The sequence below is a fragment of the Coregonus lavaretus genome (assembly GCF_964263955.1).
Source record: "Coregonus lavaretus genome assembly, chromosome: 29".
In the NCBI taxonomy this organism is placed as follows: domain Eukaryota; kingdom Metazoa; phylum Chordata; class Actinopteri; order Salmoniformes; family Salmonidae; genus Coregonus; species Coregonus lavaretus.
In genome coordinates this window covers 1533045-1551056 of record NC_140016.1, presented here as the reverse complement: position 1 = coordinate 1551056, position 18012 = coordinate 1533045, and the positions used below count along the sequence as shown (strand labels likewise).

The 18012-nt window shown below is 46.4% G+C and overlaps 1 protein-coding gene across 1 annotated transcript; it reads right to left on the bottom strand.

Moving 5' to 3' along the window:
• Positions 1-29: 29 nt before the first annotated feature.
• LOC311104973 (5'-3' exonuclease PLD3-like) lies at positions 30-17798 on the bottom strand. The gene is made up of 12 exons (XM_084146961.1): positions 17545-17798; positions 15909-16004; positions 14472-15406; positions 13627-13814; positions 6216-6399; positions 2750-2864; positions 2370-2473; positions 1918-2109; positions 1569-1708; positions 1191-1356; positions 932-1031; positions 30-753 (listed from the first exon to the last, which is right to left on the bottom strand). Exons 3-12 carry the CDS (start codon positions 14709-14711, stop codon positions 560-562), a joined length of 1623 nt encoding a protein of 540 aa, XP_084003087.1. The 5' UTR covers positions 14712-15406; positions 15909-16004; positions 17545-17798; the 3' UTR covers positions 30-559.
• Between the last annotated feature and the right edge of the window lie 214 nt (positions 17799-18012).

Genomic DNA, 18012 nt, shown 5'->3' with positions numbered 1-18012 from the left:
TATGATAAAAGACAAGGATTCGTGGGCTTAAAAATAATAACAAATATTTAATTTAATGTACAAGAATGAATTTGAAACATCTTTGGTTGTAAACAGTATCAACAAATGACATAACACAAAATGCACCAGGCATGACACTGACAGGTCATCAGTCTTTTCCCATATAGACAACACATGCCTCGAGTCACTGACAGTGTCAGTCAGTCAAAGCAAAATAAATTGATTAAAAAAAACAGAGCTTCAAGATTCATTCAATATTGACACTTCCATTCAGAAGAAAAAAAAAGCTACAGCAAATATCTCAAGTAGAAAATATGTATACACCAGAAATTGCAAATATATACAGTCAAATGCTGTCATGTAACAGAGTGCATGCTCTTGTGATAGGCATCATACTGAGCGCCAGTGAAAGTATATGTCAAAACAATTATCTAAAAACGAATATGGGCATGCGTCCCAAATGGCACACACCCTATTCCCTACGTAGTGCACTATTTTCTCTGGTCAAAAGTAGTGCCCTATATATAGGGATGTAACCATGGTTAAATCACCGTTAGCGTCATCTACCACAGCGTTTGGCGTCGCCATTGGAAAGGGTTTGGGCGTATTGAGACGTCCAGTCCTTTAAGAAGACCTCCTGTAGCTGGGTCTGTAAACTCCTCTGGCCCTCTCCCACCACAGAACCTGTCTGGTTCACCACCAGCCCAACACCTGCAGTGTGGGTGAAATAGTTCTCTGACCAGTTGGAGGTTCCTGTGTTCACACAATACGAGATACAAGTTAGTGCATTGATATGGCAGGTCAAAGTTGCTATGTGCAATGTGATGTTAAATTGTAAAAAAAAACAGCAGACGTTGGTTTTTGCAGCAGAATAAATCCATAAAAACAACTGACATTTTGTCCAATGAGTAGTGATCGTGATGTGCAGTACCTATATAGACGACTCTGTCTGTCACCATGTACTTGGCATGGTTCACTCTTGAGAAAGGCATCTTCTTCTGCTCTGCTGTTGAAGGCACCTCAAATACTTTCTGTAGGACACATCATGGAAATAGGACATTAATGACAACAACCGAATGCACAACTAGAAAAAGGTACATTTCCTGAAGAAAACTGCTTGCTTCAGCTGTCTACAAGTATGTTTATGGTATACAAAAAAAAAAGTGGAGAAATGAAAACAGCATATGTACCACATTGATGTTGCATCCCAGGGGAGGTCTGTTGAGGACGGTCAGAGACTGTAGGAAGAGGAACATGGAGCCTGGAGAGCGTGACCAGTAGCTCACTAGTAGATTGACCTCTACCCCGCTAGTACACGCTGCTGCCCGTATGGCTGAGTCAATCGCAGGCCAGAACCTAATACATACATGTACCTGATTGGTTAGATGTTTAAAACAGATACACAACATACATCCAATAACTGTCCTAATGAAAACATCTGATACACTGTTACATAACGTTAGAGAATCATTAAAAGGAGCGAATGCTAACTTCCACTTAAGTAGAATTTTCACTCAGGCGTTGACGTCAATGGGAAAGTTAGGATTCGCCCGAGTACGGACAGTCACCTGAGTGGTTCAGTGAACTGGGACATTGGAAGATAGTCCATGACTGAGATGTAGACATATTTCTGGGCGTCTGCGATGACAGAGAGGATGGTGGATAGATCGTCTGAGCGTCCATAAGCTGATATCTGGGGAGGAGCGCTCTGAAAAAAAAATTTGTAAAAAAAAAAAAAAAAACTATCAGTAGCATTATGCAAAATATGAGTGGAAGGGGTTAGGTAGTCAAAGATTGTGTCCCAAATGACACCACTTCCTCCCATAGGGCTCTGGTCAAAAGTAGTGCACTATGTAGGGAATAGGGTACCATTTGGGATGCAGTAAGCTAGAAGATCCAACTCACAGAGAGATATACTTGTGAAGGGACTCCATTGAGTTTGAGATTCAAGGGGTGCTCGGAGCTGGAGAGGGCAGAGTATCGGGCAGGCCAGAAGGGGGGTAGGGAACCATTTTTCTGAGCACCAATGTTCCAATACACCTCGAAAATCCTTGACGCATCCTGTGCCAGGCAGCTGCAGTCCTCCATGGAAACTCCTACCTCCTTCACCTGAGATGCTCAGAGATTATCAATCAATCGTGAATCAATCAATCAATCAATCAAATCGATCAATGCACTGGAAGATATACGATAAGGAGATGCATCAATTCTTAAAATGGCTCATATTTTACATAGCCTGGACTACAAACTGACATGCTGTTTCACCAGTTTCCCTGCTCATCAGTTCAGATTTCAGGCTGTTGACCCAGAGAGGACGGTATTCTATCAGTACTTTGGGATATACCTGTGTGAGGGAACCGCCAGTCCACGTTGGCACTGCCCAGGTAGAGGTGTTTCTGATCCACGACCCACAGCTTGGTGTGGATGGTACCTCCTGTCACGGACTGGAGATCCACCTCCCGTACCTCTGCACCTGAACACAGAAAGGAAGCAGAGGTTAGACACATAACAAGCAACCTTAAAAATATATTGTTTGAAAGATATTCCAACATTGGCGTTTACATTTAGGTCATTAAGCAGACGCTCTTATCCAGAGCGAAAGCCGTCACTACATTCAACTAAGGTAGGATAGACAACCACATACAGTCCATTTGCAAGTCATTTCCAGAACACATGCATAACCTGAAAAACAAATCCCATGAGACAAGGCCAGAGGGACCCGCCGTGGCAACAGAGCTGCTTCATGTACCTGTTCTAGATAAATCCGCCGTGTCTCGAGTATCAGTCTGAGGACCATTAACAGCAATCTGAAGTTTCACTCCTTTTGCTTCAAGTTCCATCAGCTGCTTGAAGACCTGTTTTCCCTGTACAAACACATGCATGTCACAGTGAGGACAAAAACAAAATACCCACACCACGCATCAAAATATAAACTGATCAGTGAGAAAACAAATGTACAAAGAGCGCAACGGCACAGCTATCCTAAACATCCACTGGTGCTCTTAGAATGGGGAAGCCATTTGAGATTTTGATAATGATTATGTGATTCATTTGTATATCATCATCAAAATGCAAATTTGTAGAGGAAAAGGTTATTTCCTTTTCAAACAAATGGTAAACCCAAAAATCTATCCTTTTCTCCTCCTACCTGTACAGCACTGGGCTATGTGAGTCCCAGGTCAGTGTCCTCCTGCCTGTACAGCACTAGGCTCTGTGAGCCCCAGGTCAGTGTCCTCCTACCTGTACAGCACTAGGCTCTGTGGGTCCCAGGTCAGTGTCCTCCTACCTGTACAGCACTGGGCTCTGTGAGTCCCAGGTCAGTGTCCTCCTACCTGTACAGCACTGGGCTCTGTGAGTCCCAGGTCAGTGTCCTCCTACCTGTACAGCACTAGGCTCTGTGAGTCCCAGGTCAGTGTCCTCCTACCTGTACAGCACTAGGCTCTGTGAGTCCCAGGTCAGTGTCCTCCTACCTGTACAGCACTGGGCTCTGTGAGTCCCAGGTCAGTGTCCTCCTACCTGTACAGCACTGGGCTCTGTGAGTCCCAGGTCAGTGTCCTCCTACCTGTACAGCACTAGGCTCTGTGAGTCCCAGGTCAGTGTCCTCCTACCTGTACAGCACTAGGCTCTGTGAGCCCCAGGTCAGTGTCCTCCTGCCTGTACAGCACTAGGCTCTGTGAGTCCCAGGTCAGTGTCCTCCTACCTGTACAGCACTAGGCTCTGTGAGCCCCAGGTCAGTGTCCTCCTACCTGTAGAGCACTAGGCTCTGTGAGTCCCAGGTCAGTGTCCTCCTGCCTGTACAGCACTAGGCTCTGTGAGTCCCAGGTCAGTGTCCTCCTGCCTGTACAGCACTAGGCTCTGTGAGTCCCAGGTCAGTGTCCTCCTACCTGTACAGCACTAGGCTCTGTGAGCCCCAGGTCAGTGTCCTCCTGCCTGTACAGCACTAGGCTCTGAGAGTCCCAGGTCAGTGTCCTCCTACCTGTACAGCACTAGGCTCTGTGGGTCCCAGGTCAGTGTCCTCCTACCTGTACAGCACTAGGCTCTGTGAGTCCCAGGTCAGTGTCCTCCTACCTGTACAGCACTAGGCTCTGTGAGCCCCAGGTCAGTGTCCTCCTGCCTGTACAGCACTAGGCTCTGTGAGCCCCAGGTCAGTGTCCTCCTGCCTGTACAGCACTAGGCTCTGTGAGTCCCAGGTCAGTGTCCTCCTACCTGTACAGCACTAGGCTCTGTGAGTCCCAGATCAGTGTCCTTCTACCTGTAGAGCACTAGGCTCTGTGAGTCCCAGGTCAGTGTCCTCCTACCTGTACAGCACTAGGCTCTGTGAGTCCCAGGTCAGTGTCCTCCTACCTGTACAGCACTAGGCTCTGTGAGTCCCAGGTCAGTGTCCTCCTACCTGTACAGCACTAGGCTCTGTGAGTCCCAGGTCAGTGTCCTCCTGCCTGTACAGCACTAGGCTCTGTGAGTCCCAGGTCAGTGTCCTCCTACCTGTACAGCACTAGGCTCTGTGAGCCCCAGGTCAGTGTCCTCCTACCTGTACAGCACTAGGCTCTGTGGGTCCCAGGTCAGTGTCCTCCTGCCTGTACAGCACTAGGCTCTGTGAGCCCCAGGTCAGTGTCCTCCTACCTGTACAGCACTAGGCTCTGTGAGTCCCAGGTCAGTGTCCTCCTACCTGTACAGCACTAGGCTCTGTGAGTCCCAGGTCAGTGTCCTCCTACCTGTACAGCACTAGGCTCTGTGAGTCCCAGGTCAGTGTCCTCCTACCTGTACAGCACTAGGCTCTGTGAGTCCCAGGTCAGTGTCCTCCTACCTGTACAGTACTAGGCTCTGTGAGCCCCAGGTCAGTGTCCTCCTACCTGTACAGCACTAGGCTCTGTGGGTCCCAGGTCAGTGTCCTCCTGCCTGTACAGCACTAGGCTCTGTGGGTCCCAGGTCAGTGTCCTCCTGCCTGTACAGCACTAGGCTCTGTGAGTCCCAGGTCAGTGTCCTCCTGCCTGTACAGCACTAGGCTCTGTGAGTCCCAGGTCAGTGTCCTCCTACCTGTACAGCACTAGGCTCTGTGAGTCCCAGGTCAGTGTCCTCCTACATGTACAGCACTAGGCTCTGTGAGTCCCAGGTCAGTGTCCTCCTACCTGTACAGCACTAGGCTCTGTGAGCCCCAGGTCAGTGTCCTCCTACCTGTACAGCACTAGGCTCTGTGGGTCCCAGGTCAGTGTCCTCCTGCCTGTACAGCACTAGGCTCTGTGAGCCCCAGGTCAGTGTCCTCCTGCCTGTACAGCACTAGGCTCTGTGAGTCCCAGGTCAGTGTCCTCCTACCTGTACAGCACTAGGCTCTGTGAGTCCCAGGTCAGTGTCCTCCTACCTGTACAGCACTAGGCTCTGTGGGTCCCAGGTCAGTGTCCTCCTACCTGTACAGCACTAGGCTCTGTGAGTCCCCGGTCAGTGTCCTCCTACCTGTACAGCACTAGGCTCTGTGAGTCCCAGGTCAGTGTCCTCCTACCTGTACAGCACTAGGCTCTGTGAGTCCCAGGTCAGTGTCCTCCTACCTGTACAGCACTAGGCTCTGTGAGCCCCAGGTCAGTGTCCTCCTACCTGTACAGCACTAGGCTCTGTGGGTCCCAGGTCAGTGTCCTCCTGCCTGTACAGCACTAGGCTCTGTGAGCCCCAGGTCAGTGTCCTCCTACCTGTACAGCACTAGGCTCTGTGAGCCCCAGGTCAGTGTCCTCCTACCTGTACAGCACTAGGCTCTGTGAGTCCCAGGTCAGTGTCCTCCTGCCTGTACAGCACTAGGCTCTGTGAGTCCCAGGTCAGTGTCCTCCTACCTGTACAGCACTAGGCTCTGTGAGTCCCAGGTCAGTGTCCTCCTACCTGTACAGCACTAGGCTCTGTGGGTCCCAGGTCAGTGTCCTCCTACCTGTACAGCACTGGGCTCTGTGAGTCCCAGGTCAGTGTCCTCCTACCTGTACAGCACTAGGCTCTGTGAGTCCCAGGTCAGTGTCCTCCTACCTGTACAGCACTAGGCTCTGTGAGTCCCAGGTCAGTGTCCTCCTACCTGTACAGCACTAGGCTCTGTGAGTCCCAGGTCAGTGTCCTCCTACCTGTACAGCACTAGGCTCTGTGGGTCCCAGGTCAGTGTCCTCCTACCTGTACAGCACTAGGCTCTGTGAGTCCCAGGTCAGTGTCCTCTAGGCTCTGTGAGCCCCAGGTCAGTGTCCTCCTACCTGTACAGCACTAGGCTCTGTGAGTCCCAGGTCAGTGTCTCGGAGGGTGAAGTAGAAAGCAGCTATGTCCACAGAGCGGTTGGCCCTGGTCAGTAGGTTAGTCCATGTCTCAGAGATGCTCGGCAGGGATGAGGAATCCGGTGGGTAGAATAGGCCTTCAGGGACGCTCTCCACCAGGCTCACACTGATTAGAGAAGAGAAAAACATTTAGCAATTCAATTCAAACAATTGTATTGGTCCTCTTAGAGCAATTATATTAGGACTACAGCAGTGCTCCAGTCACATGCCAATTCTATTAGGACTCCAGCAGTGGTCCAGACACATGCCAATTCTATTAGGACTACAGCAGTGCTCCAGACACATGCCAATTCTATTAGGACTACAGCAGTGCTCCAGTCACATGCCAATTCTATTAGGACTACAGCAGTGCTCCAGTCACATGCCAATTCTATTAGGACTACAGCAGTGCTCCAGTCACATGCCCTTTTTTACACTAACTCTCTATGACTATTCACACACACTGGACTCTATACCCACACACACACACACACCTTCACCACATACATTTACATTTACATTTTAGTCATTTAGCAGACGCTCTTATCCAGAGCGACTTACAGTTAATGAGTGCATACATTATTTTTTTTATTTTTCATACTGGCCCCCCGTGGGAATCGAACCCACAACCCTGGCGTTGCAAACACCATGCTCTACCAACTGAGCTACATACGCTGCTGCTAGTCACTCTACCCCTCCTACAGTGTATTCAGAAAGTATTCAGACCCCTTGACTTTTTCCACATTTTGTTACGTTACAGCCTTATTCTAAAATTGATTAAATAGTTTTTTCCCCCTCATCAATCTACACACAACACCCCATAACGGCAAAGCAAAAACAGGTTTTTATTTAAACATAATTTTTACAAAAATAGAAATACAAAAATAACTGAAATATAACATTTACATAAGTATTCAGACCCTTTAATTAGTACTTTGTTGAAGCACCTTTGACAGCCTCAAGTTTTCTTGGGTATGATGCTACAAGGTTGGCACATCTGTATTTGGGGAGTTTCTCCCATTCTTCTCTGCAGATCCTCTCAAGCTCTGTCAGGTTGGAGGGGGAGCGTCGCTGCACAGCTATTTTCAGGTCTCTCCAGAGTTGTTCGATCAGGTTCAAGTCCGGGCTCTGGCTGGGCCACTCAAGGACATTCAGAGACTTGTCCCAAAGCCACTCCTGCGTTGTCTTGGCTGTGTGCTTAGGGTCGTTGTCCTGTTGGAAGGTGAACCTTCGCCCCAGTGTGAGGTCCTGATTGCTCTGGAGCAGGTTTTCATCAAGGAACTCTCTGTACTTTGCTCTGTTCATCTTTCCCTCGATCCTGACTAGTCTCCCAGTCCCTGCCGCTGAAAAACAGCCTCACAGCATGATCCTGCCACCACCATGCTTCACCGTAGGGATGGTGCCAGGTTTCCTCCAAATGTGATGCTTGGCATTGAGGCCAAAGAGTTCAATCTTGGTTTCATCAGACCAGAGAATCTTGTTTCTAATGGTCTGTGAGTCCTTTAGGTACCTTTTGGCAAACTCCAAGCGGGCTGTCATGTGCCTTTTACTGAGGAGTGGCTTCCGTCTGGCCACTCTACCATAAGGCCTGATTGGTGGAGTGCTGCAGAGATGGTTGTCCTTCTGGAAGGTTCTCCCATCTCCACAGAGGAACTTTGGAGCTCTGTCAGCGTGACCATCTGGTTCTTGGTCACCTCTCTGACCAAGGCCCTTCTCCCCCGATTGGTCAGCTTGGCCGGGCGGCCAGCTCTAGGAAGAGTCTTGGTGGTTCCAAACTTCTTCCAGTTAAGAATGATGGAGTCCACTATGTTCTTGGGGATCTTCAATGCTGCAGAAATGTTTTGGTACCCTTCCCCAGATCTGCGCCTCGACACAATCCTGTCTCGGAGCTCTACGGACAATTCCTTCGACCTCTTGGCATGTTTTTTTGCTCTGACATCCACTTTCAACTGTAGGACCTTATATAGACAGGTGTGTACCTTTCCAAATCATGTCCAATCAATTTCATTTATCACAGGTGGACTCCAATCAAGTTGTAGAAACATCTCAAGGATGATCAATGGAAACAGGATACACCTGAGCTCAATTTCGAGTCTCATAGCAAAAGGTCTGAATACTTATGTAAATAAGATATTTCTGTTTTTTTATTTGTAATAAATGTAAAAAGTTGTTATCGCTTTGTCATTATGGGGTATTGTGTGTAGATTGTTGAGGGGATTTTTTTTATTTAATCAATTTTAGAATAAGGCTGTAACGTAAAGAAATGTGGAACAAGTCAAGGGGTCTGAATACTTTCCAAATGCATTTCTTTAAAATCTTATCTTTAACTCTGCATTGTTGGAAACGGACCTGTAAGTAAGCATTTCATGTAACAAATAAAATGTGATTGATTGATTGGTTGATTGGTTGATAGAACAAACAGGCAACAACTGAGTGGGTCACTGTGGACTGGAGACATTCCCATGATTCTTCCTACAGAAAGTGTTTGAGACGCCATCAATTCAATTCAATGTGTCGAATACAACAGGTGTAGACCTTAAAGTGAAATGCTTACTTACAAGCCCGTAAACAACAATGAAGATAAATGCAAAAAATAAGTGTTAAGTACAAAATAGATAAGTAAAAAATAAAAATAGCAAATAATTAAAGAGCAGCAGTAAAATAAAATAACAGTAGGGAGGTTATATACAGGGGGGTACCGGTACAGAGTCAATGTGCGGGGGCACCGGTTAATCTAGGTAATTGAGGTAATATGTACATGTGGGTAGAGTTAAAGTGACTATGCATAGATAATAAACAGAGAGTAGCAGCGTAAAAGCGTGGGTGGGGTGGGGGGACAGTGCAAATAGTCTGGGTAGCCATGATCAGCTGTTCAGGAGTCTTATGGCTTGGGGGTAGAAGCTGTTAAGAAGCCTTTTGGACTTAGACTTGGCACTCCGGTACCGCTTGCCGTGTGGTAGCAGAGAGAACAGTCTATGACTAGGGTGGCTGGAGTCTTTGACAATTTTTAGGGCCTTCCTCTGACACCGCCTGGTATAGAGGTCCTGGATGGCAGGAAGCTTGGCCCCAGTGATGTACTGTGCCGTACGCACTACCCTCTGCAGTGCCTTGCGGTCTGAGGCCGAGCAGCTGCCATACCAGGCGGTGATGCAACCAGTCAGGATGCTCTCGATGGTGCAGCTGTAGAACTTTTTGAGGATCTGTGGACCCATGCCAAATCTTTTCAGTCTCCTGAGGGGGAATAGGCTTTGTCATGCCCTCTTCACGACTGTCTTGGTGTGTTTGGACCATGATAGTTTGTTGGTGATGTGGACACCAAGGAACTTGAAGCGCTCAACCTGTTCCACAACAGCCCCGTCGATGAGAATGGGGACGAGCACAGACCTCTTTTTTTCCCTGTAGTCCACAATCATCTACTTTGTCTTGATCACGTTGAGGGAGAGGTTGTTGTCCTGGCACCACACGGCCAGGTCTCTTACCTCCTCCCTATAGGCTGTCTCATCGTTGTCTGTGATCAGGCCTACCACTGTTGTGTCGTCGGCAAACTTAATGATGGTGTTGGAGTCGTGCCTGGCCATACAGTCATGGGTGAACAGGGAGTACAGGAGAGGACTGAGCACCCACCCCTGAGGGGCCCCCATGTTGAGGATCAGCGTGGCAGATGTGTTGTTAAATTTTTACATTTTAGTCATTTAGCAGACACTCTTATCCAGAGCGACCTACAGTTAGTGAGTGCATACATTTTCATACTGGCCCCCCGTGGGAAATGAACCCACAACCCTGGCGTTGCAAGCGCCATGCTCTACCAACTGAGCTACAGGGGACTACCTACCCTTACCACCTGGGGACGGCCCTTCAGGAAGTCCAGGATCCAGTTGCAGAGGGAGGTGTTTAGTCCCAACTTAGTGATGAGCTTTGAGGGCACTATGGTGTTGAACGCTGAGCCGTAGTCAATGAATAGCATTTTCACGTAGGTGTTCCTCTTGTCCAGGTGGGAAAGGGCAGTGTGGAGTGCAATATATATTGCATCATCTGTGGATCTGTTGGGGCAGTACGCAAATTGGAGTGGGTCTAGGGTTTCTGGGATAATGGTGTTGATGTGAGCCATGACCAGCATTTCAAAGCACTTCATGGCTACAGACGTGAGTGCTACGGGTCAGTAGTCATTTAGGCAGCTTATCTTAGTGTTCCTGGCCACAGGGACTATGGTGGTCTGCTTGAAACATGTTGGTATTACAGACTCAGTCAGGGACATGTTGAAAATGTCAGTGAAGACACTTGCCAGTTGGTCAGCGCAAGCTCTGAGTACACGTCCGGGTAATCCGTCTGGCCCTGCGGCCTTGTGAATGTTGATCTGCTTAAAAGTCTTACATCGGCTACGAAGAGCGTGATCACATAGTCATCCGGAACAGCTGATGCTCTCATGCATGCTTCAGGTGTTGCTTGCCTCGAAGCGACCATAGAAGTGATTTGGCTCGTCTGGTAGGCTTGTGTCACTGGGCAGCTCACGTCTGTGCTTCCCTTTGTAGTCTGTAATAGCTTTCAAGCCCTGCCACATCCGACGAGCGTCGGAGCCGGTGTAGTACGATTCAATCTTAGTCCTGTATTGACTCTTTGCCTGTTTGATGGTTTGTCGGAGGGCATAGCGGGATTTCTTATAAGCGTCCGGGTTAGAGTCCCGCTCCTTGAAAGCGGCAGTTCTACCCTTTAGCTCAGTGCGGATGTTGCCTGTAATCCATGGCTTCTGGTTGGGGTATGTACGTACGGTCACTGTGGGGACAACGTCTTCGATGCACTTATTGATGAAGGCAGTGACTGATGTGGTGTACTCCTCAATGCTATCGGAAGAATCCCGGAACATATTCCAGTTTGTGCTAGCAAAACAGTCCTGTAGCTTAGCATCTGCGTCATCTGACCACTTTTTTATTAACCGAGTCACTGGTTCTTCCTGCTTTAGTTTTTGCTTATAAGCAGGAAGGAGGATAGAGTTATGGTCAGATTTGCCAAATGGAGGGCGAGGGAGAGCTTTGTATGAGTCTCTGTGTGTGGAGTAAAGGTGGTCTAGAGTTTTTTCTTCCTCTGGCTGCACATTTAACATGCTGGTAGAAATTAGGTAGAACGGATTTAAGTTTCCCTGTATTAAAGTCCCCGGCCACTAGGGGCGCTGCCTCTGGATGAGCGTGTTCCTGTTTGCTTATGGCCTTATACAGCTCATTGAGTGCAATCTTAGTGCCAGCATTGGTTTGTGGTGGTAAATAGACAGCTACAAAAAATATAGATGAAAACTCTCTTGGTAAATACTGTGGTCTACAGCTTATCATGAGATACTCTACCTCAGGCGAGCAAAACCTTGAGACTTACTTAGTATTTGATTTTATGCACCAGCTGTTGTTTACAAATATACACAGACCGCCACCCCTTGTCTTACCGGAGTCAGCCGTTCTATCCTGCCGATGTAGCGTATATTTCCCGCCAGCTGTATGTTATCCATGTCATCGTTCAGCCACGACTCGGTGAAACATAAGATATTACAGTTTTTAATGTCCCGTTGGTAGGATAACCGTAATCTTAGGTCATCCAATTTGTTTTCAAATGATTGAACATTGGCTAATAGGATTGATGGAAGAGGCAGTTTACTCGCTCGCCGTCGGATCCTTACAAGGCACCCCGACCTACGTCCACGATATCTCTGTCTCTTTCTCCTGCGAATGACGGGGATTTGGACCATGTCGGGTGTCTGTAGGATATCCTTGGCGTCCGACTCGTTGAAGAAAACATCTTTGTCCAATACGAGGTGAGTAATCGCTGTCCGGATATCCAGAAGCTCTGTTTGGTCATAATAGACAGTGGCAGAAACATTATGTACAGAACAAATTACAAATAACGTGAAAAAACACACATAATAGTATAATTGGTTAGAGGGCCGTAAGAACGGCAGCCATCTCCCTCCGGCGCCATGTTGAGCAGAGCAGAAGAAGATGCCTTTTCTCAAGAGTGAACCATGCCAAGTACATGGTGACAGACATAGTCGTCTATATAGGTACTGCACATCACGACTCACTGGACCTGGTTCACACAAGACTCATTGACACCTTCAACTTCATTGTCCAGACTTAAGACATTATGACACGAGGATGACCTGCTAGCCTGGTCCCAGATCAGTTTGTGCTGTACAGGAGTTAGCTGTACAGCACAAAGAGAAGTGGAAGCAGGCTAAGTGACCTGCAATTGACTATTCTTGTACTGGGTGAACACAGTAACCTCCAACTGCAGGCGTTGGGCTGGTGGCGAACCAGACAGGTTCTGTGGTGGGACAGGGCCAGAGGAGTTTACAGACCCAGCTACAGGAGGTCGTCTTAAAGTGCCACTGAACACACCGTGTGTTTTTCTGTTGCTCTTTAGAAAAAAACGAGATTTCAGTCGTGGAGGAGGTGCGTTTCCTGACCGATTCCGCGTTTGGTTAATTATGTTTGTACCCCATGAGACACGGAAGCCTATTTCACAATCCTCAAAATCCCCAGAATGAATCTAAGATAAATTGAGTTACAGATTTCTTGAGTTAACGTTTTTGTTGAGGATGTTTTAAGTTGCGTTAATTTTACATTCAACCGAGGTGTTCGGTGCATTATTGCGACGTGTTGTTTTATGTAAATATTCAGAGCTGCTATTGGATAGAGAGCAATCACTGCAGGTGTTCACGCCATGTTAGTGGGCAAATGGACATCGTCAAATCAAAACCAAACCTTAAATTTACCCGTTGTGACGCATAGATGTTCCAAGCTCCGTTTTAGACGAGACTGACTTTCTGACCAAAATGATCCTTTTACACTTTGTAGTCAATAACTGTTTCTGACTCATATCAATGCCGCATAGGCCGTTTTCAAAGGGATTTGTTGCTTTTTTAAAAGACAGTTTTCAAAGGGATTTGTTGCTTTTTAAAAGACAGTCGCTCTTTGAGAGACTGGACATCTCAATATGCTCAAACCCTTCCTAATGACCACGTCAAACACTGTGGTAGATGATGCCAACGGTGACAAACCCATGGCTGCGTCCCAAATGGCACCCTATTCCCTAGACGGCGCTCTGCTTTTGACCAGAGCCACTAGATGGCGCTCTGCTTTTGACCAGAGCCACCCATAGGGTTAAAGGTCAAAAGCACTGCACTATGTAGACAATAGGGTGCCATTTGGGACTAAAATATTTTCTAATGAATCTAGATCTGTCCTCCGTCCCACCATCCACCAAAAGCTGTGAAACAATGCATTACTTATAAAATTACATATAAACATGTGAATAGATTTGTGAAGGGGTCAAACAAAAAGGTTACAATTATGTTCTGTAACACTTTTCTCACCGACAATCTGAGTTACAAGGCTCGTGTTGCAACCACAGTCCCTCCAGCCAGTGCAGCTCCAACTGTCCCATCAACTGTGACAACGACAGAGGCATCCCATAGTGCCAGACGTGTTGACCCAGTCCCCCAATCACAAGCAGAGTGGAGGGGAAAAGGCAGAATAGTGCGAAGCTCCAGCACCACGACGTCTACAAATTGAAGAGTGAGATTTAAACATGAGAAAGAGAACAGATCAAGATAACTATTACAAGAAGGAATATGGGATTGTTTGTACGTCATTAAGATTAGGATGCTAAGATGTTTGTATGTCATTAAGATTAGGACGCTAAGATGTTTGTATGTCATTAAGATTAGGACGCTAAGATGTTTGTATGTCATTAAGATTAGGACGCTAAGATGTTTGTATGTCATTAAGATTAGGACACTAAGATGTTTGTATGTCATTAAGATTAGGACGCTAAGATGTTTGTATGTCATTAAGATTAGGATGCTAAGATGTTTGTATGTCATTAAGATTAGGACGCTAAAATGTTTGTATGTCATTAAGATTAGGACGCTAAGATGTTTGTATGTCATTAAGATTAGGATGCTAAGATGTTTGTACGTCATTAAGATTAGGACGCTAAGATGTTTGTACGTCATTAAGATTAGCCTACTAAAATAAGACAATGACTATTATCCCCATGGGATCATTCTGTTTGTGGCTCTGTGCATAGCCTACATTCAAAACAAACAAGCACAGACGAAGGACATATACAATTGCAGACAATAAATACAATACAGATCATTGTGGCTTACCAAGATGGGTAATAGCAAGAGAAAAACCTGATATCTAGACGCCTCACCTTGTTCGACTGACTGGATCTAGTTGTTCTCTGAGGCACTGCTCTGGGCGAGGGGACTGAGGTACCAGCGTCGGTTGTATCCTCTGGGTTTTTGGAGCATTTTTCAGAAACCTTCTCCTCGTTGGCGGACTTGTCTCGATTCTCACTAACAACCTCAGATTCACTGAAGCTCTCAGTCTCAACACTGGGCTCCTCAAGCTCCTTCTCCTCCCGCAATGGGGGAGTCCAACCCATATCCATCCTCTTCTAATAGAAACTCAATCTCCATGGCCTCAGCCTCACAGGGAGTTTCCTCATCATCATCATCACCATCATCATCATCAGGCTGATTCAGATCGGTCTCGTCCTCCTCACCTTCAACTATCTCTAGGGATTCCTTTTCAGCATGACCGGAGGAGATGTCGCCACTATCCCATTCTAACCTCAGCCTCAAACTCTTCCTCAGTGTCCTCCTGTGCAGTTTCAGTGGTGGTGAGGGATGTCTCAATTGGGTCATCATAGTCCCCTGCTTCGGCCCTGAGGGCCGGTCTAGGGGTTGCCGTCATGGGATGGAGCTGCTCCTGATCATCCCCATCAGGTGGAGTAACATCCAGAGAGCTGGGGCTTTGCTCTGGGGAGCTAACAGCATGAGACAGGGTCTGAGGGTTGAGTTTATGTAGACGGACTGTAGGAAGAGGGAGACCTGTTTCTCTAATGCTGGGCAGTTTTTTGATCTTGACATCTCCCCACCGCTGCTTGTTGAGGATGCCTGGCTAGAAGACTATTTTCTGGTAATAGACGGGGCAGGTGGATCTGAGCTTTGACTGCTGCTGGTGGCGATAGGGCGTTTTTTTGGCTAAGGTTTTGTGAAAAGCAGGAATTCGAGAGGCGTGTTGTTGTTTGTTTCTGCGTGCATCTTCTTTTTCTTCTTCCTCGTGGTTCAACCTCACAGTCTCCTGTTTCAAAATCATTTCCCCCCCGGGTCAGGAATGGAGAGAATGTCAGAAATTAACAGTTGTTTTAAAATAGGAAAAACACTCACTCATCTTAGGTTGCTTGTTGCAGGTGTGTGTGTGTGAATAATTTGAAGATATCATAGATAATAAAAAGGTGACAGGGACAAGCGCAGTGTACAAGTATTTTCATTTAAAATGATGATTAATTTCACAGTGTCCTATCTACAGTTTCATCATGCAAAGTAACAGAGAGCAAATGATCAACACATCCTAAAAGACGTGTGTGATTTCATTTGACGTGAGGAGTAGATCATACAGGACAATGCCAACGTTTAAAAGGGTCTTCACTACAGTTTCTTTCATGCAAACAGTAAGAAAATAACTTTGAATCAAGACACCGTCATAGAGCTGTAAATGTTTTCATTTCCTGTGAGGAGTAGGCTAAATTATACAGAGCAAGAACAACAACAAAAAAACCTATAGGTCTATGGTTAAAACCCACCATCACTTCCAGGTGGGAGTCCCCAGAGCGCTTTGGGGTGGCGTCATCATCCATCATAACGTTGTTCTGAAACTCTTCTCTATCTTCCTCTGTATCCTAGGATGAGTCACACAATCAAGTCGGTGGTCATTTGCACATAACTTAACATCGCTGCAACTCCTAGTTCCAATGGATACAACCAACGTGGTCTGAGCATTTCGTATTATTCTGTATGTAAATCCGAGACACTCCATTTAGTATGACATGTTACGTTTCGTATGGAATGTGTTAATTTGTGGATGTCCTATGGCCCCATACTCAACTGGCTGACCACGGACCGGATCCGGACCCAGAACGGGGTCAATACGGACCCGCGGGGTCCCGGGAATAAAATAACATTTATTTTTTACTTCTTACTAAGTCGGGCTTTGACCCCTGGTATCATATAAACACATATAAGACATGGAAGAATGCGTAGAATTGCAGGAAATTTGCTTTAAAACTGCAACATTTTCTCTCCGCCAAGAAGAGGTGTGAACAGTTCGGGGTCGTGAGTTGGGGGTTTGTTACTACGGTGATAAACTACCACCTAGGACATTTGTGTGACCTGACCTTCTCAAATAGTACTTGAGTATGTGTTAATTTGTGGATGTCCATCATCCATTTTGTATGATATGTTATGTTACAAATTGCCAAAACATACAATATGTTACGAATTTGCATAACGTATCATATGTTACGAATTTGCTAAACGTATTAGTTGTGGTTAACGTTAGCTAAGGGGCTAACGCTAACTAGCTGGTTAACGTTAGGTTTTAAGGTTAGGAGTTAGCGGGAAGGGTTAGCTAAAGGGGTTACGGTTAGCTAACTTACAAAGTAGTTACAAAGTAGTAGTAAAGTTAGTTGCTAATAAGCTACAGTTGTCTGTGATGGGATTCGAACAAGCAACCTTTGGATTGCTAGACGTTCGCGTTACACCCACCCCACCTTCCTTTAGCTTTAACCTCAAGTAACCTTCCATCTAGGGCGGCAGGTAGCTTAGTGGGTAAGAGCGTTGTGCCAGTAACCGAAAGGTCGCTGGTTCTAATCCCTGAGCCGACTAGGTGAAAAATCTGTCGATGTGCCCTTAAGCAAGGCACTTAACCCTTATTGCTCCTGCAAATCGCTCTGGATAAGAGCGTCTGCTAAATGACGTAAATGTAAATCTTGTAACCATACTAAACATAACATTTTATAGTATACTAAAGTCCCGGCTTTAGTTTACTATGTTACGTCTAGGCTATGAGACCAGTCTGATCCAACAGAAACGAAGTTAGAAACTCGAAGGGAAACTATTGCCTAGCTTTCAAAGCAAGATGAGGATCAAACACAATGTCAGGAAGTCATTATTACTAATCTTGCAAACCTGGCGTCTAATATAGTGATTCAACTAAGATTTCAATTTATATTCAAGGATTTTAGCTAGATAACGTTAGTTAGTTATCTAGCTAAACTTACCAGGTGTTTATCGCAGCCAGGTACAATCAAATCCGCTGAACGTGCTGTACTCTCGCTCTGCGTACAGTGCAAAGCTAGTTAGCTACGTGGCTATGAAAAGTCGGATGAGGAAGAGAGAGGAAGGCGGAAAAGCTAACTCAATAAATTCAAAATCACCCACCTCTACAGACGTGCTCTTATTTTTTTTCTGAGAGGGGGTCGACCTTCTCACTTCCATCTCCACTGGAGCAGATTTCCTTCGAAGCTCCATCTTCAAATAGCTGCAGCCTCACAAAAGTTAGCCTAGCTAGCTAATGTTTTCGCGCAAACATAAATAGTAGAACAAAGTCAACAGACTTGGTAAATTAGCAAGACAACTAGCGTGTAAACTAGCATACTTGTGGCGGCTACGCATTGCACCCGGTAACTTGTTTTGTTCAACATTTAGGTTTGTTAGCAAGCTTAGACCGGTAAACAGAGACATCACACACAAAACAATTTATTGAAGGAACCGCGATTTCCTGTCATGAGTTGGTGGTTGCCACAACAACAAAGCATGACATATGCATATGCATGGACCAAAGCTTGCCCCCTGTCGGTTTAAAATAAAACTGCACCTCTCCAAAATGTCCATATATCATATCCCACC